General features: G+C 39.3%; 1 protein-coding gene across 2 annotated transcripts in view; it reads left to right on the forward strand.

Moving 5' to 3' along the window:
- RCAN2 (regulator of calcineurin 2) overlaps window positions 1–25,748 on the forward strand; it is a 92,511-nt gene that overhangs the window by 6,372 nt on the left and 60,391 nt on the right. For both annotated transcript variants that reach the window (XM_005239180.4, XM_055810617.1), the window contains exon 2: window positions 2,108–2,334. In XM_005239180.4, the coding sequence (XP_005239237.3) occupies window positions 2,110–2,334 (225 nt within the window). In that variant the 5' untranslated portion in view covers window positions 2,108–2,109. The remainder of the gene's footprint in view (window positions 1–2,107; window positions 2,335–25,748) is intronic.

A 25,748-nucleotide genomic window follows, 5' to 3' on the forward strand; every position in this document is an offset into this window, starting at 1 on the left:
TTGTGAATGAAATACTTCATACTCACTGGCAAAAGTGTACTCTCCCATCTAAATTATATTTTGTATCATACCGGGCTTGAGTTTTATTTTCATAAAACTAAAAAACAATTAATCTCATCTTGACACAGGCTAGACGCGATGGCAAACATGTTTAGAGGTGATTGAATTTGCAGTAGATGACCTATTAATATTGCCTGCTAGAGTTGTGATACATTCTGAATTTTAGTTTCTTCCGCAGTAGTGGCTGCTGTGAGGACTTCTTTATAGCACTTACCTGGGTATGTTTACATTGAAATGTATGGTAATACTAGGCTTAAGTGAGTTGGTTCAAAATACCAGAGGCAATCAATGTTGCTGTGATACAGAGTTCCTACTACAATTATATACAAACTCATAAATTATTGCATGCGTAGATTACAGGACTAGGAAACTATTTTGTTTTAGCTGTGTAACATATTTTAGTACCTGGGAAAAGAGGACAGCTAAGATCTGTGACCTGCCAGCTCTCTACAGATCATCATATGCACTGTGAGTGATACTGCTGCAGAACATCTACCTCTGGACAAGGTTCTGAATGATACCTGTGTAATTTGGACTAGGTGACCTCTGCAGGTCCCTTCCAACTTAGTTGTTCTAATACTGGCTAATAAATCTGTCTCTATCACGCGATTTGAAAGTGTGGTAAGTATGGACTCAGTATTCAAAACTGATACTTTTGAGCATGACTTTAGCTTGTTTTCTTGTGAACTTCTGTTGTTAGCCCTGAGACTTCGGCAACAATTACTGACATTTCCATAACATGAGGTTATAGAATGATGTGTTCTGTCATAGGCCAAATGTCATTTCACACCAGCAGCAGAAATGAGGTTATATGAAGGCACAGGCATGGCAAGATACCTCTATAATTTAGTTTTGCTTTACTGTGATTAAGTGTAATAAACCCATAGGGTCTAATTTTGGATACTAGTCTTAAATAGTGTATTTGAGCTAATATTTACAACTATTTATAGAGAATAGCAAGTATGCAATAGAGCAAGAGCAAATCTGAAACAGATGAGCACACTGTGTTTATGTAACTTTCTAACTCCTTATGTTATGAGGAGAAAAAGCAGCCAATGATTGCATATGTTACCAAAAGAAACAAAACTATAAGGGAATTACTCATCTGCGTAGCTTCTAGTTAACTTAGTGGAGCTCTATAGAGGTTATAGGTTGATGTCTAATGTACCAATACTAAGGACTGATAAATACCTGAATTTATACTAATTAGCACACTGATAATTAATTGGACCTTTACTTAATCCCGTCGGCTGGTATGAAGTTTACTGTTGTATCAACAGTAGGGATACTGTTTGATGTATGGGCTTGTTGCTTCTACCTGTCTTGAAATGTCTGCCCTGATGGATTTGCAGTAAAGGCTCCAATATCAGCAGGATTTTCTTAAAAGGTGGTGAGAATTATCTCGAGTCCACTCTTCCATCACCTTTTATTTACTTCCTAATGTGATTAAGATGCAAACAAAGAAATTGCAAATGGGCATGGAAAACCAGGGTATGTTCTGTCCTTAAACTGTAGAAAAAATGGCTTTTCTTTGTAATGGTGATGTGGTGTAGCTGTGCTGTTTTTCAGTGATTCTGTGTTCATATTACTTTCCAACAGGGTCTTTTTTTTTTTTTTTTTTTTTTCCTTGAGTTGATGCCTGGTAAAATTTTCAGTTATTTTCATTTTCTTCTTAGCCAGTGTGTTACACTTTCTGTCAAAGCTGACTGCAAGCTCAGAAGCACCAGCCTGCCTTCCCAGTGACAAACATGACTCTCTTAAACCCAAATACAACATACTCTTTGCCCTGAAAGAAAATACTACTTAAGTAATGCCTTGCTTCTGGTTGTGTTATGCAGCTTGTGCTGAATTGGTTTTGTCTTTTCTGTGGTAATGAATGAAACTTAAAGCAAAGTCCCTGTTTGAACTTCGGTGACACTAGTTGTAGTGCCCTGTTTCAGAGGTCAATTGTTGCCTTAAATTAGTGTGAAGTGTACTTTCTACAAACTAAGCCCCCAAACTAAAAATTTCTGGATTAACTTTTGTATGTGTCTTTCCATGCTGCCAGGGATGAGGGGAGACTCATACTTCTTTGGAATGCGAGGCCTCGATCACTATGGCTGCATCTCGGAAGATGGACGACAATTCTTACTCTACTCTATAAATGGAGACAACGATTTAAAGAGATGTTTTGCAGAGGAAGACTTTCATGAAATAATTGACTTCAATGATCTCCCGAATTCTCTCTTTGCTTGTAATGTTCACCAGTCTGTGTTTGAAGATGAGGACAGTAAGGTACAGTGTCACTTTCCATATTTTTAATGTAAGATAAATATATACCTTACGTTTGTATTTATTGCTGTTTCAATGAAACAGATTAATCTGTCATGTACAAAGAAACCATATTACAAATATGACTTCTTTCTAAGGTGATGACAACACTGCCATGATGTCTGTTTCGAGAGCTCAAAAGCCTTTTTGTCAACTACAGTGAACAAAAAATTTTCTTCTTCTGTTTAGATTTGCAGAATACTAAAATGTGGGTACATGTCTTCATAGTTGCAGTCATGATGGAGCTGGCGAAGTTAAACATGTGAAAGTTCCTGCCGCTTGCTGATAACGTACCACTGTGGGAGGCTGCCATTCTTGTATTTTCTCGTAGAATCATTTGGTTTGGAAAAGACCTTTACGATCATCAAGTCTAACTGTTAATTCAGCACTGCCAAGTTCACCACTAAACCATGTCCCTAAGCACCACATCTTTTAAATACCTCCAGGGATGGTGACTCAACCACCCCCCTGGGCAGCCTGTTCCAAGGCTTGACTGCCCTTGCTTGACAACCCTTTCGGTGAATATGTTTTGTCCTAATATCCAATCTAAACTTCCCCTAGTGCAACTTGAGGCCATTTCCTCTTGTCCTGTTGCTTATTCGGAGAAGAAACAGACCCCCCCCCACCTGCCTACAGCCTCCTTTCAGGTAGTTGTAGGGAGCAATAAGGTCTCAAAATTAGTTATTTCAGATAACTTAAAGCATGTATGTGGAAAAACCTAAAATGAAGGGTAGTGAGAACAAAGATGAGGAACTGCATGAGAATATTTTTAACTCTGTAATTAGTCTAAAACAAAATGTTGAAAACAATATCCTCTTAAAATAAAAAATCTGTTTTTGCCAGAAGTGTTCGGTTCTTGTTTCTTAGCCTAGTATTCTTCCTGATGGAGATGTCAGGGATATAAAACTGATAGCTTGGGGCTTTGTCTGATGACATTAGTCTAGGCTAATTGTTAAAGGAACATCTGAGGCTGCTTGAATGTCTTCTCTGGACAAGCTGGCAGTGGTAAAGTGGGGTTTGGCTGGAACTAACTGATGCGCTTTCCAGAGAAAACTAGTTTTGCTGGGACCAAACCTGGCCATCATGCTTAAAGGATCTGTAGTGGGGAGCTTACTAGATGAAAAGGAAATAAAACAAGACTTCTAAGGATGCAGGTTAAACCTGTTAAACGTACTGAAAGCGGTATCTGTTGAGGTTGCACAAATGGAATTGTTTAGGTTTAATTTTTCAGGCATCTTCATCTTCCATAATCTGTGAAATGTGTGTATGCTTGAGTAATACAGATTAAAAGAAAATAAAAGTTCATACCACAGCCCTAAACAAAGTGGTCATATTTAAATTAAAAAAATCCTACACTAAGTTGTAATCTTGGAAAACTGCACCATTTTGTTTTCTTTGTATATGGTTTTAAACTAAAAGAGGGTAGATTTAGATCAGATATTAGGAATAAATTCTTTACTGTGAGGGTAGTGAGACGCTGGCCCAGGCTGCCCAGAGCAGCTGTGGATGCCCCATCCACGGAAGTGTTGAAGGCCAGGTTGGACAGGGCTGGGGGCAACCTAGTCTAGTGGAAGGTGTCCCTTCCCATGGCAGGGGAGCTGGAACTAGATGATCTTTAAGGTCCCTTCCAACCCAACCCATTCTCTAATTGTCTAAGGCCTTTTGCTGATAAGCATGTTACATTTATATTGTGTCATTTTGTGGAATTTTGTGACAGTCTGGTTAGAACTTCACTGATGTTGAAGAAGTCTGAAAGTCCACTTTTAATGGAAGAAAACACAAGCCCATCTAGAACTAAGAATCCTTTTTTCATCCTGCAGAGATTCTGTCCCCACTTGCTCCTGAGCTTTCCCTTTCGAGAGCTGTATTCTGGTGTTTAGCTGATGGCTTAGTTAGAAAATGGAATGGATGATTATGTAAGTATGTGGGATAGCAATCCCTAAAGACTTGCAGGACTTAAGGATGTGTTTTAAGAATAGCAGCTGGGTTGTGGAGGTGGGTATTCTATTCTGTGTGCATGTCTGTAAACTCTTTGTTGATGACATGGATTGAACAGCTCTGTTTGCAGGTAAGTAGTTATTCCTGTGAGTGTATTTACCTAGATGGCATTACCTTCAGATTTCTCAATAAATCCAAGAACCTAGGGCGCTGATTAATATTTTTATTATTCCTGTAGAACATATATGTTTAATACCTATAGTTCCTTTATATATAGAGTATTTATATATATAAATACTATACTATATAGTATTATATAGTTCCTATATAATACCTATAATTCCTTTCTATTGTTAACTGTTGATGCAGGATAAGAGCAGACGTGAATTCAATAAAAAATACTGTCAACTTACTAAGCTAAAGTTTTTAAAATCCCACACAATCACAATTAATAAATGCTGCTAACAATCATCTCTTAAATTACACATTGATCCAATGTATATGTAGCAGTAATTTAACCAACATACTGCAATAATGGTTATATCTACAGTAGTTGCGTTGTGTTACTCGTTCTGCAGAAAGTAAAGTTTTTGCAATGTATCTTTGACTTTTACTCCTACCTATGCTTTTAGGAGGAAACTGGAGGTATGAGTAGCTTGGAACTTACAAGTTAGCTAGTAAAGGAAGCCAGAGAAACCTTCATTATAAATGGTTGTTTTGATTTGGTGTGTGAACTTGCTGCATAAATAATATTCATATATTTAAACTCCTGAGTGGCTCTGGCATGCAACAGTATTAATGTAAATAACTCATGCTGACAGCTTTAAAGTTAGTTACCTGAAGCATCCAAGAGGCTGAATTGTCACATTCAAACTTCTAACACAAATTTCTAAGCAATATACTCACTAAAGATAGCTTTTAAAAGCAGATGCCTTACATATTTTTGTTTTAATTTGAAGGCATTTAACTACTTTGTATCAGATATAGGGTAAATTCCAGTTTGTGCTTGAGTACTTCCTTGCAGCAACCCTGGGAAAACACCTAGCAGCATATACGCCTGCACTGTGCATAAGTCCATTTGCTTTTGTCAGTTCTTGCTGCGGCCTGTATCAGATACACCCTTTCACCAGTATCATCTGGCTGTACTGCATCTCTCAGAAAGGGCTCTGTGTTGCCAGTCAAGAGGGATGATGAGTCTGAGATTTGGATCTTCATTTTCTGAAGATGAAAAATTCTTGCAGCTGAAGGCTCTGTCCTTAACTGACAAAGAAACTGTATGGGGCCAGGCTTGAGTCTTCCTTTGGATGGCACCCTAAGGTCTCAACCTGGGCAGTGAGTCTGAAGAGTTGTGGGCCCTGGGATCCTGGAGACAAGCCAGAACCATCTGGCTTCAAGAAAGCTGCTTGGGAGTAACTGCCTGATTTTTAGGCAGTGGTAGAAGAAGGGAGGAATATAGATTAGTGCTAGCTATGTGTATCTGATTTTGCTACGGTAACAGGGTGGCTGGTCAAAAAATATTTCCCTACCTTTCAGACCTGTGTTTTTAGAAAGAAATTTGTACTTGGGAGAAGAGAGTGCCCCAGATAGCTGGGTCAATAATACGGGCATTTAAGAATTTGCACAGGATGGCTTGGCAGCTTCAATGCACCAAGAGCTTGCTACAACTGAAGGGAGGTGGCTTTGCTTATCTCTACTCCCATCCTGGACAGCCTCATTTGTACAGAAAAAGAAATTGTACTGTCTTTACAATATGACTAGAAAATACTTAGATTTTTAGTTTTTAAGGAAGAGCAAAGGAGTTGAAGTGGGCTATCCAACAGGTCTGTTGCAAAGCTGGGATCACATTCAGCTGTGTTCCCGTCTCTGGAGGGACTGATAATTTGTTTTGGCATATAACATGTTAATGGTAGGGGCAGATGGTTTTGGTTTTTGTAGTGTACAGCACTGACTTGGTCAGGTCATGGAAGTCATATTGTAAAGAAGCTTAAAATGAAATTACCCCTAAACCCTGGGTTTTGCCACATGTCTTTTGGAAAAACTGATGGCACTGCTTAAGTGAGCAAGATATGGTGAAATTGAGATTGTTATTTTTGGCTGACTGTGTGACTGAATGGAAGGTGCTGCTCCTTTTATCTTTCCTGATAAAGCAGTTGTGGTGGAGAGCCAAGGGGAATAACTAACTACTCCTAAGGATGGATGTGTGTTTTAGATGTTAATTGCTACACATAGCCCTTAGGCTTTCCAGATAGTAACCCTTTTGTTGTGTTTTTGTTACGTATATTTCACTGTTTTGTAAAATCATCCTTTTTGTAATGTGACTCTGTAATTTCCTTCAGGCTGAAACTGGTAAGCCCACTGTCAAAGTGAAGCATCTTTGTCTCTTAAGATGGTTTCTTTTAATGTTGTAATGCCTCCGGAGATGCTTACACAAAACTTCACTATTAGAATATGCTTATGTGAGGGAATGATGTGTTTCCTCAAGCTGTTTAGAGGCTGTATGCTCTTTCTTCCACTATTTTGGTTCAAATTGGAAGGAACGCCTATTAAACTTGATAGTTGTATTTCAGGTAACGAATGATTTATCATTTTCTGAGCATTTTAGTTATGGTGGAGTTACTTAGGAAATGTTAGCCAAAGTCCATTAAGTGCTTTTTCTTGCCAGTGTAATTCAAACCATTAGGAGATAATATTATTTATGCAGGAAAAATTACAGTGACCAAACATGTGCCCAGTTCTGGACTTGCCAGTATAAGGAAGACATGGACCTGCTGGGGAGAGTCTAGTGAAGGACCACTAAGATGAGGAAGGGGCTGGAGCATCTCTCTTACGAAGAAAGGCTGAGAGAGCTGGGACAGTTCAGCCTGAAGAAGAGAAGGTTCAGGGGGGATCTTATCAGTGTGTATTAACACCTGAAGGCAGGGTACAAAGATGGCAGAGCTAGGCTCTTCTCAGTGGTGCCCAGTGCCAGGAACGGAGGCTGTGGGCACACTGAAGCACAGGAAGTTTGCTCTGAACAACAGAAAACAGTTTTTTTACTGTGAGAGTGACTGAGCACAGGTTGCCTAGGGAGGTGGTACAATTTCCCTCCATGGGGGTATTCAAAAGCTGTGTGGATGTGGTCCTGGGCTGGCTCTAGGTGGTCCTGCTTGAGCAGGCGAGTGGACAAGATGACCTCCAGAGGTCCCTTCCAACCTCCATGAGCCTGTGATTCTGTGAACATATGTTGAAGTGTATCCTAATTCTTCTGGTGAGGAGCGTCAATGCCATGCATGCAAGATTAGGGAATGAAGGTGATTAAAAACGCATTTCCTGAACTATAAGCTTAATGGAGGCAGGGTGGGGAAGGGAGGAGAAAAGAAGCTGAACTAACAAGTCAAAAAGATAATTCTACTTTAATGGAAGGACTTTCTATGAAAACAGTTAATATTTTCATGAGGGATTCTTTCACATTACAATTTTATTTGCGTATATTGGATGACTACTTGCTTTTACTACAGCAGCCTGGTTAGACTACCTTTGACTCCCCCACCCCAAGATGTATTATTGAGCGTGGGCCTTGAAAAAGATATAAGGATAGATACGTCAAGTGAGTGCTGGAATATTTGTCTAATGATGATGTTTTAAGAGAACTCTGTGGCCTGACTTGGGAAGGCTTTTTTCCTTTGTACTTGCATTCAGCTTTCTCAACAAAGCATATCTTCATGCTGCTGTTCTTATTTTGAAGGTGCAGTAAAAGGCACCAAACTGTTCAGTAGTCTGCTGTGTTGTCTTCTAACTTTTATATGTTGATGCTGGAACTGAAACTTCCTACTGATGCTTTGACTCTGAAGCATGTAATTGAAATGTGTCTGTTCAGTGCTACTTCTAAACAAAGTGGAGCCAGTGTGTCTGCTGCCATGTGTGAAATGTTTCTTTGATTCCCTTTTCGTACAGACTAAATCAAGAAGATGCTCTAAGAGGCAGGCTTTGTTTCTGCAGGGGAAGATCTGTTCCTTTTGACTTTAGATTTTTAAAAATGTAGATTATGAAGTCAGAACCTCTTTGGTCATATTACATCACTGAAGCCTCTAGGTGTTGAGTCATCATTATATTTAGAGGGTGGCACACTTCTTTTTAGTCTAATATTAGTATTCAAGCATGGACTCAGTGGAAGGTCACCCTAGCAAAGATGAAGTCAGTGCTCTAAGGCTGGAAAGGAATGCAGGCATCATTGTGCCTTCCTGGTACACTTGCTGTTGCTTTGTTTTACTTTCAGTTTTTCTACCTTTTAAGGTTGTTGTCCGTTGATACGATAACATTATCAGAAACTGCCACTTGAAGCAGACTGTGCCTTGTGCTGTGGAATCTCAACCTACTTTGTTTTGTTCTGCTTTATAAATGGAGTGAATGTTATTCCTTGTCATTCTGTGAAAATTGAGCTTTTTCTTTACTATACACTGTATACGCAGCTAATAAAATAAAAATATGGAGAGCTTGCAAAAAAAAAAAGGCTGCAGGAGCAGTTTTCTTTAGCACTTCATGAATCATAGCTGCCCTCTGGGAATCCTATCTTGCACTCTTCCCTGGGTGGTGGTTTACAGACATCCAAGAATTTTTTTGTATGATAATGGCAGCATTAAGATAAAGCTATAGGAGGCTGTTCTTGTTCTGAGAAGTGTGCAGTCTGAAAAATACATTTTCCATGGCACCTGTATTTTATTCTGTAACTTATTTCACATACTTCTGCTGTGAAGTCATTTCGGTGCAACACAGTATTTCAGCTGAAAACATCTATGAACTTTCACTCTGCATCTAAGATCCTGTCTGACTGCTGGAGTAATAATCACAGCTTTTTCAGCCCTATTATGAGTCTTCCCTACAGCCTAAAAAAGCTGTTGATGTTTTTTCATTCATAAACCTGCCTTAGTTTACTTCCTATGATATAGCTGCTAGACCTTGTTAGTCAGCTATGTATTGGCACATGGGATGAGATGCTCTATAGCTGTAATTTTCATGCTTTACTTACAGGTCAGTTGTGAGTATTGAGGAGCTCTGATAACAAAAGCAGAAACTTCATGAAGTCAGACACTGTATCATATCAGCTATCTAAACGTGTATAGCAGTGGGATCCATAAAGCATTTTGAGTGCCTGGAACTCCCTAGGACTAGAACTACAGTAACAATAAGGTGCTGTGGCTTTACTGGAGAAAGGGCAGTAGCAAAGTTAATTTTCACTGGCTTTTGGGATCTGTTGGGTATTTATTTTGGTTTAGGGGGAAGAAAATGATTTAAACTTGGTGTGGTTTACATAGTCAGAATTTTAATACATATTTGTAAGGAGGTTATTTAAGGTTGTTCTTGTTCCTGTTAACAAGACAACTTGCATTTATTTAGATACATAGGGTCTGACACTTATTTTCTGAGGTGATTTGCAGAATTTCTAGTGGGACTGTAAGTTGTTAGTCTAGTCTGGTTTAGGCATTCCTTCTGCCTTCCCAGGTAGGTTGTTCTGGCTGTTAGTAGAAATGCTGAATCCTTTCAGTGTCTTTCTGGAAAAATGCATAAGCTTTATGCCCTTTGTGTTTCTTAGAAGGATACTGAGATTTTGCAGTTGTAACATTATGGTCAAGGTGAATCTGCATATGCCCGCTTCCTCCCATACAAGTAGAAGGTATACCTTGGCCATGATTATCCCGTTGTCATCCAGAAATTGCCAGGCTTCGTGTATTTCTCAATTCAATTCCTGCTCTGAAAATGTTTGGGGGTGTGTGTTTTTTTTTTTTTTTAAACAAAACCCCCTCAACTAACCAACCAGAAAAAAACAAGTATTCCTGAGCCTGAAACGGCGCTGTCTGTAATGTATATGCTGTCTAATAACTTATGCAGGACTTGGGGTTATTTTCCCATCCATGCACAGGGTGCTTGGTAGCACAAATACCCTTGTTTCGATGGGAGAACATGCCTGGCAAAAGACCAACTGGGTTAAAGGTAGGCCTGTATTCATTGCAGCTGAAATTTGGAGGAGTGCTTCAAAGCATCTAACTATACTAGTTATTTGTAAATTACAAAAATAAACTGATTAATGTTCTTTCCAGAACACACAAGACAGCAGTTACTGTCTGCTTTTTAAATTTGGAAATGTACTTTTCTCCTTAAGAGCAACTATGGAAAAATTCTTATAGTGTCGACTCTCTGGTCGTGCTCCCCTCTGCAGTCTAGAGGGAACGCCTTATCTCAAGAAACCAGGGTGGGTGGGAAAACTTTCCTGGGAAAGGACCATTCAGGGTAAGTATTTCAATTTTTTTTTTGTAGAGAAATATTTTCTTATCAGTTCTGCTAAAATACACAAAGTTTTAAATAATAAGACATTTTAACAAAGGTGTTTGTAAATCCATGCCAAGGTTTATGAGGACCTTCTGTTGTGGCATGAGAAAACAGGCTCTGGGGGCCAGAGGGAATTGCAAGGTCTTACCTGTCAGTCAATAAAGAGTTGTTCTGTTAATTACTCAGTCTTCTAGCTGAATGGACATTGTAGGATAATCTGTGGGTAGGTCTGAGATCCCTAAACACTGTACATATTTAAGATTAAGATTCCACTTTGCAGTTTTCTGTCCTCTGTAACAGGTTGAACTAAATTCCTGGACTTGAATGCCTTTTGATCTTCAAGGAAGTCGGGATCTGACCTGCAACACTGAGGCTAGTATACCTGTCCTCTGAGCTCCCTGCCAGTGTTACCTGGGATGTGGAGTTCAACCAATGACTTCTGCTGGCAGAGAAGTTTTGTTGTTGTTGTTGTTTTTTCCTTCTGATTATCCTGCTTTAAAATATTTGAGAGTTTGACTGTATGTATGTGGAATTCAGAGTCTTTTTTTCACAGGACAGTGGTAGGATCTGTTGCTTTCTGGGCTAAGTGAGAAAACTCAGCAGCAATGTCTCCATGTAATTTTATGCTGTTACGTAGGTACCAAGTTTGAGAGATTTGGATTTATTGTAACTGGCAATACTTGCTATTGTTGACTAGTGTTCCCTGGTTTTGTGTGGGTATTTTTTTTTTTTTTTTCTTGTCTGGCAATCTGAGGTGTAGCATGTTCTTGTAAAACAAATTAAAGCCAAGAAGATAGACACCAGGTCACACTTGGAATAAACCACAGCAATGACTTCTACAGGAACTTCTTGCATCTAATTGAAACTTAGGTTGGCACAGTGCATATTAATACAAGAAGTCAACCCTTCAGGTATCTGCTGACACAAGCAAGAGCGACATCTTTCTAAGGGAAAAACTGCCTTTATGCAGTTTATAGAAAAGCCTTTCATTTGTTCTACTAAGTAGTTCTTATCAACTATTATCTGCTAATAATCAAACACAGTTTTGCCCTTCTCCTTCCAGCAAACTGTCATTCTGAAGTCAACAAAAATACTGTTTTTCTAGCTGATGGTAATCAAAAAGTGCAGTAAAGCCATTCTAATGTGGTTAGGGCAGCAGCTGTTCTTTATTTTAATACCATCAGAGGTCCTAATCCATCCACAAGTTCTGATATCAGCTTTCTGGCCCAAGGAAAAGGCTGCTAACTGAAGGTCAGCCTTCATTACCAATGCATAAAGACATTGCATTTACAGAAGCTACATTCTGGCTTAATCACATTCAAAATGGTAAATTTACAACTCTTAATTACTGGTTATTTAAGGGAATTTCTCAAATGTTTTGAACAAAATGTTAAGAACACTGCCGTAGAGTTTAATGTAGTTAGTAAATCAATGCTTAATGGAAATGGGTAAGAAGTAATGCTTGAAAAAGAATGTCTTCTTCGAAAATGAGGGATACTGGAGGGTGATTTGAGGTCATACAGAGTGGAGGGGAGAGACACAGCAGGTTTAAGATTGTGCCATTGGTTAAGAAAAATTCCCCAATAGATTTTAGCATAAGGTGGGAGATAATATTCAAGAGTTGAATCAAGGGGGAAGAATTAGCGATTGCTTCTGTACATTTGAAAACATGTTTTCGTCTGTGCCTGATAAATTCATGCTTCTTCACAGTTGATGGAAGTTTTAGCATTTGCTGCAGTAGTGCAAGGACTTCTCCATGGCTGTGTTCTCTGATTCAGTCCTCAGGCAGCAGATCTGCTGATAAACTGTACCATTTTGTCAGCTGGGAGTTTGCTCAAACTTTTGAGTTTCCTGTGTAGTATGAGTGCGTGAAGGGTTTTAGAAATGTTTTGTACTCTTTTTATTGTCTTGCTTTAATGTGATTACTTTTAACTGTAGGTTCTTTTGCTCTAATTTGATTGCATTTTATGGACACTTTACCCTGCTTAGATTACATGACTTTTGTACTGAGCTTTGAAACTTAATATGGAAACAGAGGCATTGCAAATATAGTGTATGTCTCAGAGGGTTAGAGAAACCTTTTCCATGTGATAGAGACTAATGAACTGGAAGTTAAGATGAGAGTAGGTTGGGAAAAAGAAATTACAGTATCCCTGGCAAGAGAGTAATGAAGGCATCTATTACACTGCAGCAGGGTAGATTCAGGTCAGTATGTGTTGTCTTTAATTGGTTTTGCAGTTAGTCTAAAAAGCATAAAGACATTGTAAGGCTGCAGCATGCAATCACTGAGAAATTTTGCCTTTAGTGCTACTGGAACTAGTATTGGGGAGAAATCTGGCGATTTCATCCCTGTTTTTCTCCAGTGTGTGTCTGGTTTACAAGGGAAGAACAAAACTGGAAACCAGGTGCTGAGGAAACGAGGTACCAACCCCTGACTGAGTGGGAGTTGGCCCCTGCTTTAAGGCCTCAATAACAGACTGGTGTGCACCATGGGGCTGACTTCTAAAAGCCATGAAAAAGTCATGTTGATTAATTATCTGTCTCTCTTTCAAGATACTACTTATTAAAAGCTTCAGGGTTTTTTGTTTGTTTGTTTGTTTAACAGCTGGAGTTTGTGGCATCCCAGACTTAAAACAGTCAGTTCACTAAGGCTGAAATACCACCAGTGTTGAAGTGAAGGAAATGGGTATTTCACATGGCTGAGCTTGTGTTGCATCAAGCCACAGGGCTATCTAGATCAGTCTTCTGCCAGTTTGGAAACTGGAGTTATTTTTATTTGCTTTTCTTTCAGTTCCTGGGACAGGGCCACGTACAGACTGACAGCACTGACACAGCACAGCAGAGTCTCGCTACTATACAATATCAAATGTTTTTAGTACATATTAGCAAGTTTACTTTCTTTTGATGTTGGTTGCTTTCACTTCTTGCCTTTGCAAAGCTTTTGGGTGGCTTTTCCCAAGAATGTGTGTTTAACAAGCAAAGAGAAAATTCAGGTTATGTAATGATAGATATTTAAATGAATAACCTCTACACACATTCTGTTCTTACCTGCTAGTTATCCTGTTCCTCTGAATAGATGTGTGTGGCTACTTCTCATAGTCTGACTTAAAGGTTTTCATAGAATCGTTTAGGTTGGAAAAGACATTTAAGATCGTTAAGTCCAACCATTAACCCAGCGCTGCCAAGTCCACCACTAAACCATGTTCCCATATACTACATCTACAAGTCTTTTAAATCCCTCCAGGGATGGTGATTCTGCCACCTCCCCGGACAGCCTGTTCCAGTGCTTGGTGACCTTTTCTGTGAAGAAATTTTTCCTGATATCCAATACAAACCACCCCTGGTGCAATTTGAGGCCATTTCCTCTTGTCCTGTTCCTTGTTACTTGGGAAAAGAGATGACCCCCACCTGCCTACAGCCTCCTTTTCAGGTAGTTGTAGAGAGCGATAATGTTTCTGCTGAGTGTCCTCTTCTCTAGGCTAAACAACCCCAGTTGCCTCAGTTGCTTCTCATCAGACTTGTGCTCCAGACCCTTCATCAGCTCCGTTGCCTGTCTCTAGACACACTGCAGTACCTATATGTCCCTTTTGTAGTGAATGGCCCAAAACTAAACACAAGTGTTTGAGGTGCAGCCTCACCAGTGCCAGGATGCTGTTGGCCACCTGGGCACACAGCTGGTTCATGTCCAGCCGGCTGTTGACCAGCACCCCCAGGCCTTTTCCCACCAGGCAGCTTTTAACCCAGCATAGCGTAAGCCCGTTCTAAGCTATGAGCAGCCAGTCTCTCCAGGACAATACTGTGGGAATCAGGCTTTACTAAGGTCTGGGTAGACAACAGCCACAGCCTTTCCCTCATCCACTAGGCAGGTCATCTTGTTGTTGAAAGAGATTGGGTTCATCAAGTAGGATCTGCCTTTCATAAGCTTGTGCTGGCTGGCGCTGATCCTGTTTCGGTCATGGACGGTTCCAAATTCCTTTGAAGTCTGCTGCTGTCAACAGGAACAGCAGAAATATATCACAAGTGTTGTGCTGTCCTTTTAATAAGTCTTTCCCAAAGAGATTGTTTTATTCATTACTGGTTGTCTTAAATCTATCACTCTTACACTTTTCAGACTACCTGCTGTTTAATGACCTACATATAGGAAATGCATCATGTCCTGTGTATGTGTTTAAATTTTGAGAAATTTTTGTGGTGCTGTCACTGAAGCATAGTTCAGATTATCTATTCAAAACCTTATTGCACTGTATTCTTTCTGCTGATATAAAATGTACAATCAGATTGACATTGTATAGTGACAATAAAAACCATTTAAAATAGTTTATCCAAACTGTGTATGTGCATTTCATGCATTTAATTCGGGGCTAAGAATTAAATCCTTATCTGATATTTGTCAGTCTTAAAGCAGAAAGAGATGGATGTATGCATTATCAACTTACAATACTTTTATTGGATACATTACAAAAGATTTTTCTGAAACTTGCATCTTTTATTCCCAGTACAATCCCGTATTTTGTATTTTTCCAGCCCATTCTTCTCTCTTGGATTGTTTTTGTGGCCCCCCCCCCCCATTAGTAGGTCTTGCACAGATCTACACTTCGAATGAGAATTATTCCATGTGAAAAACAGACCACCAACTACTTCCTGGTAGTATATATGAAGGGTGGGGGTAGACACTGGATTCTCAGAAAACTCTTAAGCTGAAAGTCATTTGAGGACAGTGACTGTTTTAGGATTTTGCGTGTTTTCTGTACCACAAATAAATGGTATACAGTTTCTGGATGGGCTGGTCTCCTTAAAATATTAGGTACCTACCTTGCTTTTTCTTCTACATCTGCATTAATGCCCTCCCTAATGTCCTCCCTACCTTACTTTGCTTTTGAAGGACCTTCATCTGTCTTTTATCCACATCTTTGTAGCATATAGACTCCTATTAACGCCAGACCTGTAAAACATGGGTTGTGTTAGTATTCTGTGATACTGATTTTTTTTTTTAAGGGAAAACTTTAGATTCTTGTTAATGCCGTCTGTGGTTTTGAGCTTTGTGGTACACCTGAGTTGCCATCTGTATGGCAGTTGTTTAGCTTGTTTTTCTTTTTTTCTTGATGTCGTATCTTAGTTGTGTGTAGGGTGGGGTGAAAGAGTATTTGAAACTGAGATTCTCACTTCTGAAAACTGTAAAAACACCAATGCTGTGGAATTTGAGATTAAAAATATGAAAGTGAAAAGCACTTACACTTCTTTCTGATCTCTCCTTGCACCTAATAATCATGCGACATGTCACCTTGATAATGAAGATAATTTATACCCACTTAGACTATTTACACCGTATAAGGGAAAGTCCTGGCTGATACAGAAGAAACCAATGCTGTCTGTGGTCTGGTTGTATCAAGTGCCATGGGTGCCATCTGCTGACTTCTTCATGTACCACATAGCTCTTAGGCTGTGGGAAGAAGGGAAAATACATTATGTTAAGGAATGTAGCTATAAATATCCTGCCCCTTGAATATTAGATACAAATTAAAATTTTTAATCCTTGCTGGTTTTGTGTGATATGAGCAACAATGTTCACCCTAAATGTATTTGTGTTTTATTCCAGCCCTGCAAAATAGTTTTACAGAGTAATTGTTACTGTCAGAGTTCTTTTGCAGTGTTTTTGATTATGACAAACCTAGATCTTAATTTTTGCAATGTATTGTTGCTCATTGTCTGAACTTGGCTTCTAGCCATATACTTTTTATCTTTTCAAATTTTTTTACATTTCTAAACTCTCCTCATTCCACTTGTTGTATTCTATCTGTGGCATCCTGTGTATAGCTAGTAAGTGAGACTGAAATAATGTCTTAATTGTGCTTGCTTGCTTGCAAGCCTGGTAAACAATATTGTTTTCCTCAGCGAACATACCAGCAGTGCTACCAGGTAAGGTGTATAATTAATTGGCCATACGTGATTTAGTAACAAAGCTGAAAGAAAGTCCAGACTGAAGGAGTACAGTGTAGCTAAATCCTAGAGTAGTTTATAGCCAGTTTATTAAATTGGTTTTAAGGGGAAACTTCTGTTTTGTCTTGCTTGTCGTAGTTTTCTTTAAAACCTAAATTGATGCATTGCTTTGGGTCACTTAACTGAATCTACTGAGAAGAAATTCAGTCCTAGTAAGCATGGAAGTCTAATCTCTGATGCTATAGTTTTAAACCGTGTTGCTGCTATAAATCAAATAACATTCTGGCAAGAGTTCCAGCACTATGATGATCTTTTCAACTGAATTTTTAAAATGGTCCATGACATGCTTTTGGCTGAGGACAAATAGTACATTCCCTAACGACTTCCAGGCATGGTTTGGGAGTCGCATGGTCCCAGCAATCATTCCCAATAGCCATTTCAGAAGCCAAGAGTAAAGCTAAGAGTTTCCTCGAAATAACTTAGTTATCATTAATAGCACAAATGTGGCCAGAACATGGGGGTTTATGTCATGGCCCTAACTGCACCAACAGACTTTGATTACTGTGACCAGTCTCACCTTCTTACTGGTCCAGAAACTCCATTTAAGCTCAGCATGGGGCCTTCATTCCTGGCCTGAACAATTACATAGGTCTACCTGTCTCAAGTCCTGTCCTTGGACACATACTGTAGCCTTGGACTTATGTTGCAACTTTTCTAGTTCTGGCTCTGGGCCCATCTCTTTTTCTCCCTGACTCCCTAGACAGACCCAGACCTGTTCCCATCACCTTCTGTGGCCAGGGTTGTCAGTGGTTGCTATGACCAGCACATTGTTCAGCCCACCCTGTTCAGATGCTGCCCTGGTCTGTGAGGGCACTGCCTGTGCTGTGGTCACCCTCAGCTTCCACTTAATCCTCATGCATGGAGCAGCTTTGCTGTCACTACTCCCTGACAGTGGCCTGAGGACTTCGGAATGGGCCTTGACAGCACTGAACTTACATCATGTAGAAGCAGTTCCATTGTCCTGATACCAGTTGAAGCCTGCTGGATTAAGTGGAGATTTCTCTTGTGATATCTTGGGATCACATGATTGAACATATGTTCAGGGCTTAGGCTAGTAACTCATGGAAGTATTGCATATGAAATGGAGACAGTAGTTCTAGAAACACCTAGTGGGGGACAAAGAACGTGTTTTAGACTGGGTGCACCTTCTTCACGAGACCCTAGTGTAAATTAAGTGGTGCTTCAGAGAGACTCAGCATAGCTGGAAGCAGAATGCAAAAGGCAGATCCTGATGGAAAGTAGTGTGTCTTCAGTCTTGATGAACGTCAGTGCCAGAGGTGATGTGCCTAAGGTGGTTTGCTAGTGGCTGAGTCCACATGTGCCTAGCAGTAATGGATTGAACTTGAAAGTACAGGCAAGTCAGAAATGGGAGTTTAGAGAGGTTTATAAACATTCTGTCTTCCTGTTACCTGATCTTTCAAACCGTAGTAGAAAATATAGTATCTGCAGAGGAGAATAATAATTGAAAATATTGGAGTGAGACCATCAAGAGCCATCAAGACTGGTGTATTTCCTACCCAGCTTTATTTGCATCTAACAAAACACTTGATCTTCCAGAGGTTTTTTTTCCTTTGTTGTAAGGACAAAAGCAAAACATTTGGAAGCCTTTAACCCATAAATGGGGTCACTGAACCCCTAATGCAGAAGTGCTGTGAAGGTATGTGCTTGGGGGACAAGCACCAAGATTAATTTTCCAGTTTTTTTGATCCTTTCACAGAACTTGAGGCCAGTTTCCCTACTTTGACTTCAGTTTGAAAGGAGCATGCAGTCCTTTAAAATTCCATTTGAATCTTCTATGGCTGAATGGTAATGAAATTAGTATTTTTTCCACCAAGAATTTGATTTCTTTTCTTAACAAAACTTTTCTACTGAAACCCATTTTGACTGAACAAAAAAAACCTTGTGAATTTTCATCATGACCTCCTTCTAAATACCTGAGATAGATGCCTACCTACTTTATCAGAAAGATTAGACAAAACATCTGAAATGGGAATTCATACAGTTCTTTTACCTTTGCTTTTTTCCTCTTGCTGTTTGCTTTCTTCTGGATCACAGTCTTGCTTCTTGCAGATTATAGGATCAGGGCTTGCTGCTGTGTGCATTTTCTGTCTGTCATTTTATGATGTAGGTTCAATTTTCAAATTACTTTAACTAGAACATACTTCTGTAAGATGATTTGTTTTTTAAAAGCTTGCATTACCGTGATATGTTTGATAGATACGTGAAATGGTTATATAAAATTTCAGAGTTTATAAAGTCACTCAAACTCTGAATTAAAACACTGCCAACTTGTACATTGCAGTTGAACTGAACCTGAGTGGGAATTATGTGCAAGGTAGGAATGAAACATTTTATGTAACTGATATTTAAGTGCTCTGCGATGCTGAAGGCCCTTTGCCAAAAAGCTAGTATTGATATAAGCACCACAGGAAACCAATTGCTTCTCAGTGCTTTGCATTAATAAATTGCTTTTAATACTTCTTAATTGTCTGCTGAGCTCAGAATCCTAATGCATTTTTAAATATCCAATGTTTCATCTCTTTGTGTGTGTCCACTTTCATATTTTTTCAAGATTTTACGGGTGTCCTACTGGGCTAGCTAAGTTTTGATGAAATAGCTTCACTTATGTACTGATAACAGTAAACTCAATCTACAGATGTGAGAGTTCTTAGACAAGCATTTAATACTGTGTTACATTGTTGAACTTTGAAGTTAACAGTTTTTCAGTGCTTAGAAAAGGTCTTGTTGTAACTAGAGATGAATGGCTGGTATTTTGTAGCTGATTCCTTTTGAACAGGTGGGACAATACCTGGAAAGAGAGCTTTAGAATGTGTTGGAAGGGTTTAGAATCTGGCCCATGGGGAGTGATGGTGGAAATCAGTGTGTGCAAACTTGAGTTACAGAAAAAACCCAAACCTCAACACACCCCCCCCCCCCCCCCCCAAAAAAAAAACCAAACCCAAACACAAAAAAACCCCAACAAACCAAACCAAACCAAACAAAAAAACCCCAAACCCCAAACTCCCACTTGGAACAAATGCAAATCCTGTTCCTGGAGATTTAGTTTTATAATCTTCCTGTACTCTGAAAAGTGTCATGGATGGGCATGTTATTTACAACGAAAAAAGTCAAACCTCCACCCCTCCTTGAAATCGGAAACTTAAATTCCTTTTGCTTTCTTGCCCTGTGAACTACACTGCTGTGTTTAAAGTGGTTTCAGTCTATTGCTTACTTTATGTACTTATGTAAGCCATAGGTTCTGTGCAGTCTAAGAAAAAGGTAGTAGCTTATTTTTGTGAGGGAAGCTATCTGCATTGATACTGTAAATGTGAGCTTTTATCTAACTTTTAGGATGCTTTGCTTTTCATGGTTGGAATCTATCGTCTGTCTCAATAGACTCACCAGAAGGTGGGGATAAGGACCTTTTTAAAAGCTTGGAAAGGAAATGTGGGACCTTTTTCTTTACCATTCTGCTTCTTGCTGGTAACTGAAGTTCTCCACTTGATATATGCTAGTAATTCCATTCATAATATTGGATTCAGATACAATTCCTCTTTCTTGTGTCAATTAACCACACCATGATTTGAAGAAAAAACAAGACTGTGTAGGTAAAATAGCCTTCATATATCCCTTTCTAGTTCTTGGTGGTTGTGTCATTGTGGGTTTTTTTTTGTTTTCTTAACCCCATCTATTCCCTGTCAGTGTTTGCCTCCTTCAACCTGTTTAGCTGTGGATTGTACAAATTCTGTTCTTTGCACCAGCTGACACAAGGGTATTTATACCTCCACCTACAAAGGAAATGATGCAAGATACATAGTAAGTGGCAAATCCTTAGTGGATAGTTTGGTATCCAAACTGTGGAGAGAAAGCATAGCTGAGTGATTGCAGACTTGTTTGGGACTTCAGACCCAAATTGTGTTCACAGGTTTATGTTTCTGTCCTGACTGGGACACTATAGATGTGTATTGGAGTGCTCAGTTATTATCCCACCTTCTACAGCAGGGACATTTATCCTGAAAATGTTTAGTGAGAATTAGTTAAGGCACTTAACATGCCTTGCTATTACAGGTAGTCCCTGATTTTTATTTTTTTTTTTTTTTTAAAGAGGGGAGGGGAAATACTATTGCATTAAGATGATTAAAATCTGATCCATGTTTATGCTTATTTGTTGTCTTATTTAGCAAAGCTCCGCTGAGGTATATAAGATTACTTGGAAAGCAAGGTAATGCATAAGATGGATAAAGTTTCAGCCTGGCTGAGATGAATGGGATCAGCTAAAATATGCAGTAGTAAATTATTTAAATAAATTTACAGCATGTTTTTGAACAAAATGTGTAGGTTGAGTACTTGTGCTGTTCAATACCCAGCCTTGGTAAGGAGCCTTTTTTTTGTTGTTGTTAAAAATAACTTGATAAAATACTCTAGTTTTATCTCTTATCTTCTAATTTAAGAATACATTACTTGTGTCATCGCCACTTGACTGCTTAAGGGTGTGGGTAGAAATCTTCCGTATTCTGATCTTTATGGGGGAGGGAGGATATTCTCCAGATATACACAGAAATACTCAGAAGAGCTAATTGGTAACTAATGGATACAGTTGCTATCTCGTGCATAAAGATAAATAGATATTTAACTGAGGAGAATTCCTTCCTGAGATGTTTGAATACGTCAGTAGTTTTAAATGCATTAAACATAAAAAAGTTTTTGTCAAGCGCTGCAAACAGAGGGGCTGAACTTTTTGACCAGTGATGTGGTTATTGAATTTTACCTATATGTGTCAGAAGATGGTAAGTTCTGCCATTTTTGATTCCCTCCTTTCCTTGCTCATTTAACTCAAGTGCTGAGTGACATAAGACCTCTAGATGAGCATGCAGTTTATACTCACTTTACAGATTCTGCAGAGAAATTGTTTTCGTAAATGTACTCCATTTTGTCGTACATGGGCCTTGGAAGAAAATAATATTAATTTGGGGTTATCACTAACATTAATTTGGGATTATCACTAATCCCTTGACACTGCACTACTTACTTGGCTGCATTTTCTTAAAGAAGGATGCAAATTCATGATATCATTGTCTGTTGCAGTTCATGTGATATGAATTATAGTCACTTGGGGGGAATTTTTTTTGCTTTTCTCACTTTCTACTAGGAGCTAAATTTGACCCCATATTCATACTAAATGGCAGTTTTCCTCCAGTAGCAGTAGTCTGCTGCATGAAGCTTTTAGGAGTTGATGCCCTCTTAGCACATTAAATAGAAGTTTTACCGACAGAAAAACTTCCTCATAATTTATTAGCTAGAAAATTACAAATCTAAACTAATGTCTTATTTTTATTTACTACTTATTGCATTGTTTCACATGATGATTTACTTTCCTTATCTGTAACTTACATAGCATCTTAAAGGTGCTTGTTAATACAGCGCCTAAGACAATGTACTAGACTGTAGAGGAATAAATACAATCAAAAAGAATAACAAAGCCCTAGTGATGCCAGGAACTTTTTTTTTTTTTTTTGCGTAGACATGACTCATGTCCCTCTGTAATACCTAAAGTGATGCTGGTGGTATTTTTCATCTTTATACAACATTGACTTCTCAATGAATCCAAGCCAGACCATTTAATTACAAATTTTCTGCTCTAAGGTAGTATTTAAAAATGGGTTTACTCTGTGTAGAAGGAATTAGCTTAATATGTTTACATAAACTGAGTACAAAGATTACTTTTTATTATATTTTGAGTACATAAGGGCAGACAATGAATCTTCCTACCAGTTTGATTTTTTATTCTGCTTTTTTTATGTTGCATGTACATGTGCATGTAGTGTGTGTGCATGCATACTGCAGAAAAATAATATGGAAGCTAACTGATTTTCTTGGGCTAGCAGAAAAGTCAGGTAATATTAAACAACCAGTAGAAAATCTGCTTGCCAGATTTCAAAGAAACGAGTTACTGGAGCAGTCAAGGCAACTAAAACTGAGTACAAGAAACTTGGACAAGTATAGAGCAGCACAGAGTAGTTGTCACTGAATATTTTTTAGGTAGTGAGACAACTCTTTACTGTGAAAGTTATTGTTTTGTTTGCAAAACAATCTGCTCAAACTGGAATTCAGTCCTGTACACATCTTATTTCTGTTGGCAATACTGGAAGAGCTTATAGGCCAACTAGGTAAAAAGAGGTAAAAGCTGCTGTGGTGAATTACATTGTAGTTCAAAGTTTGGGGAAATGTAGTAAGGTATTTAAATGCACTTGCAATGATATTTAAGTGGCAGTCAAGGAGCCAGCTTAACAGAGAATTGTCAGACTGGACGAAGGAAGTATTTTCTGAGGTCTTGGCAAATCAAAGTATATTGTGTTATTATCATATTGAGAATTTGACTTTTCTACTTGAGTTATTTCTGAGTCTACGAGCAAGCAGACCTCCCTGCTTTTACCCATGCAAATGATAATCAAGAGCCTGAATGAGAAGGCCTGAAGCTAACAAACTCTTTTTTGAGTTTGAGAGTGGTTACAAGTATCCATTTACCTGAGCAGAACGACAAAACATTTTATTTGGTGCATCTGCTTAGCGGACAGATATGTGCTTTGTTTTCCCCAGGGTTGTTCCCCAAATTATCGTTGCTGCCCTGAGCACCTCAGTTCCTGCATTGTATCTTCACAGAATCATAGACATTGGTTGGAACAGTTCTCTGGAGGCCATCTAGTCCTGCCTTTTGCTCAAGGTCGGGACTGTTGCCAGCACTAGATAAGATCAGCTCTGACTTTTTTTTCATCAGCTTTTGAAAACTTCCATGAAACGCCACAACCTCTTTGGGTAGATGGCATCTATACTTCATTACCCTTCAAGTGAAGAATCTTTTCTGTAATGTCCAGTCAGGACCTCCCAAGCTGCAACTTAAGGCTTTCCCCCTTATTTTACTATCATTTGCACTTCCAGCAAATTTGCAATTTGTCTTGTTGTCCAGAGTGCTTAGGAAGATACTGAACAGTATCTACCCTGCTACTGACCCTTATGATATTCTGCTTATTACTTGTTGTCAAATGGATGTTGAGTACTTGATTATTAACATTTCAACCTGTCAGTTCAGCAAGTTTTCAACCCATTTTAACATCCTGTTCATGCAGCCCATGCTTCCTCAAGCTTACTAATGAAATTGTTGTGTAAGGATCTTGGTAAGGCAGTCTTACTCAGAGCTCTTAAAAGTGCTTGTGAAACGGGTGATATTTACATTATATTTGAATGCTTAGTATTAGCATGTTACTTATTGGATGTGTGGCTTTGTTTTCTGTTTCAATGGCTGGGACTGGCCTACAGAGAAAGCTCAGTTTGCTTTCTGTGAGCTACTGGACCCTGAAACCTGAGCTGCTGAACAGTCAAAGAGGTGTTACTTCTTCCTTGGAGGCAAGTGAGCGCTAGGAAAAACAGGCTTCCAGAATGAAAAGTGAGAGGGGAGAGAGGTTAAGGGAAGAAGCAGTGCAATGGCGTTCTGGGGAGGACTGGGAGCAGAAACAAGCTGCAGTGATATGGGAAAGAGACTTCCCAGGGAGCGTGGGGACAATGTGTTGAGTTTCCCGCAGTGCAGGAAGCCACTTTATTGCCGGGTGGAAAGCCACTTGAAGGGTAACGCTTCTATCTGTGAGGATGCAGTAGATGGGTAAATTTGCTTCCAACTGTGTTTCATTCCTATTTTCTCACTATGAGGCTTCTGTGTTTTGAAATGTTCAAATTTTAGTCTTCAGTCACAGCTAACTGCATAATGTGCTACGTCAGCAAGAGCAGAGCCAGCAGGTTGAAGGAGGTGATTTATTTTGTTTACTTGTGAAGCAACATCTGGAGTAGTGTGTCCTATTTTGGGCTCCGCTATACAAAAAAGATGTAGGCATACTGGAGAGGGGCACTGAAGGAGCATGTAACATGTGGGGAGGCTGTCTGTGTGGGCTGGGTTTGTCCAGCCTAAGGAAGAGAAGAGCAAGCCTCAGGAGGGGATCTAGTTGTTGTCTTCCGCCATCAAATTAGTGTAGAAGAGATAGCCAGGCTCTCCTTGCAGGTACACGATGAAAGGGTGGAAGGCAGCAAATACAAGTTGCAATGTGGGAGATTCTGACTGGATATAAGGAAAAACAGTTTTCACAGTGGGTAAACACTGAATCAAGGTGCTGAAGGAGGCGGAGAAACCTCCATCCTTGATGAGTTTTTGGAACTTCACTGAACAAGGCCCTGAGCAATCTGATTTGACTGAAGTTCTCCCTGCCTTCAGCAGGAGGTTACACTAGGTGACCTCCAGAGGTCCTTTCCTATGTAGACTGTTCTACTGTCCTATGAGATGTACACTTACAGGGCACTGTATTGGTGTATCGTGGAAAGTAATGTGGTTTTATGTGCATGAGTATTCTCCTGCTCCTTGGCTTGTGAAAACCATTCAGCAAACTCAGTAATTTCTTTGTATCATGGTTCTGTTACTAATGGCTTTGGAAAGCATTTAATCTTCACATGAAAACACTGTGACAAATCTATTGAAGAAAACTGATTCACTAGATAGGTCTGGTATCAGCCTTTTTGTTGTCCAGTTTGCAAAGGTAGAGTTTGCTTGCATATAAACTGTCATAGGTAGGACATGGTTTGTTGCAGGCCTCTTAAGGTCATGCTTTTATTTGGACTGCTTACTGGCCCTTCCGAGCATTGTTGTTACTACAGATCAGAAGATCTCATTCTTTGCATTCCTTCCTGCATGACTCTGAAGAGATGGAAAATGGTTAGCATCATTCCGGCACCAACCTAATCTTTTTTGCATTGTTGATAATTTTTTCTTTTCCATATAGTGGCTGAGTACTGTGTGCTTGAATTCTTACTTACTGACAATCTGCTAAATGAAGCTGTCTCTGGACTGAGATCTTGGTGTTCATTGGCTGTGTCTTCAGAGAGCGGGATAGCAAAGCGGGACTCTGTCTGTAGAGGAAAATAGTTGTACATGTGTGTATTTCAGATTACTTTTTTAATATAGTTTAAGTCCTCTGGACTGAGCGTACTCATTATGCTCCTGGAATGCCTCTTCCTTTTCAGTTTTGTCCAAAGAAATCAGATTTGTACACTCAGCCTGGTCACCAGTATAGAACAAAGTGTGGTAGCTGGGTGTTGTCAGG

The sequence above is a fragment of the Falco peregrinus genome, chromosome 7 (assembly GCF_023634155.1).
Source record: "Falco peregrinus isolate bFalPer1 chromosome 7, bFalPer1.pri, whole genome shotgun sequence".
NCBI classification, from domain to species: domain Eukaryota; kingdom Metazoa; phylum Chordata; class Aves; order Falconiformes; family Falconidae; genus Falco; species Falco peregrinus.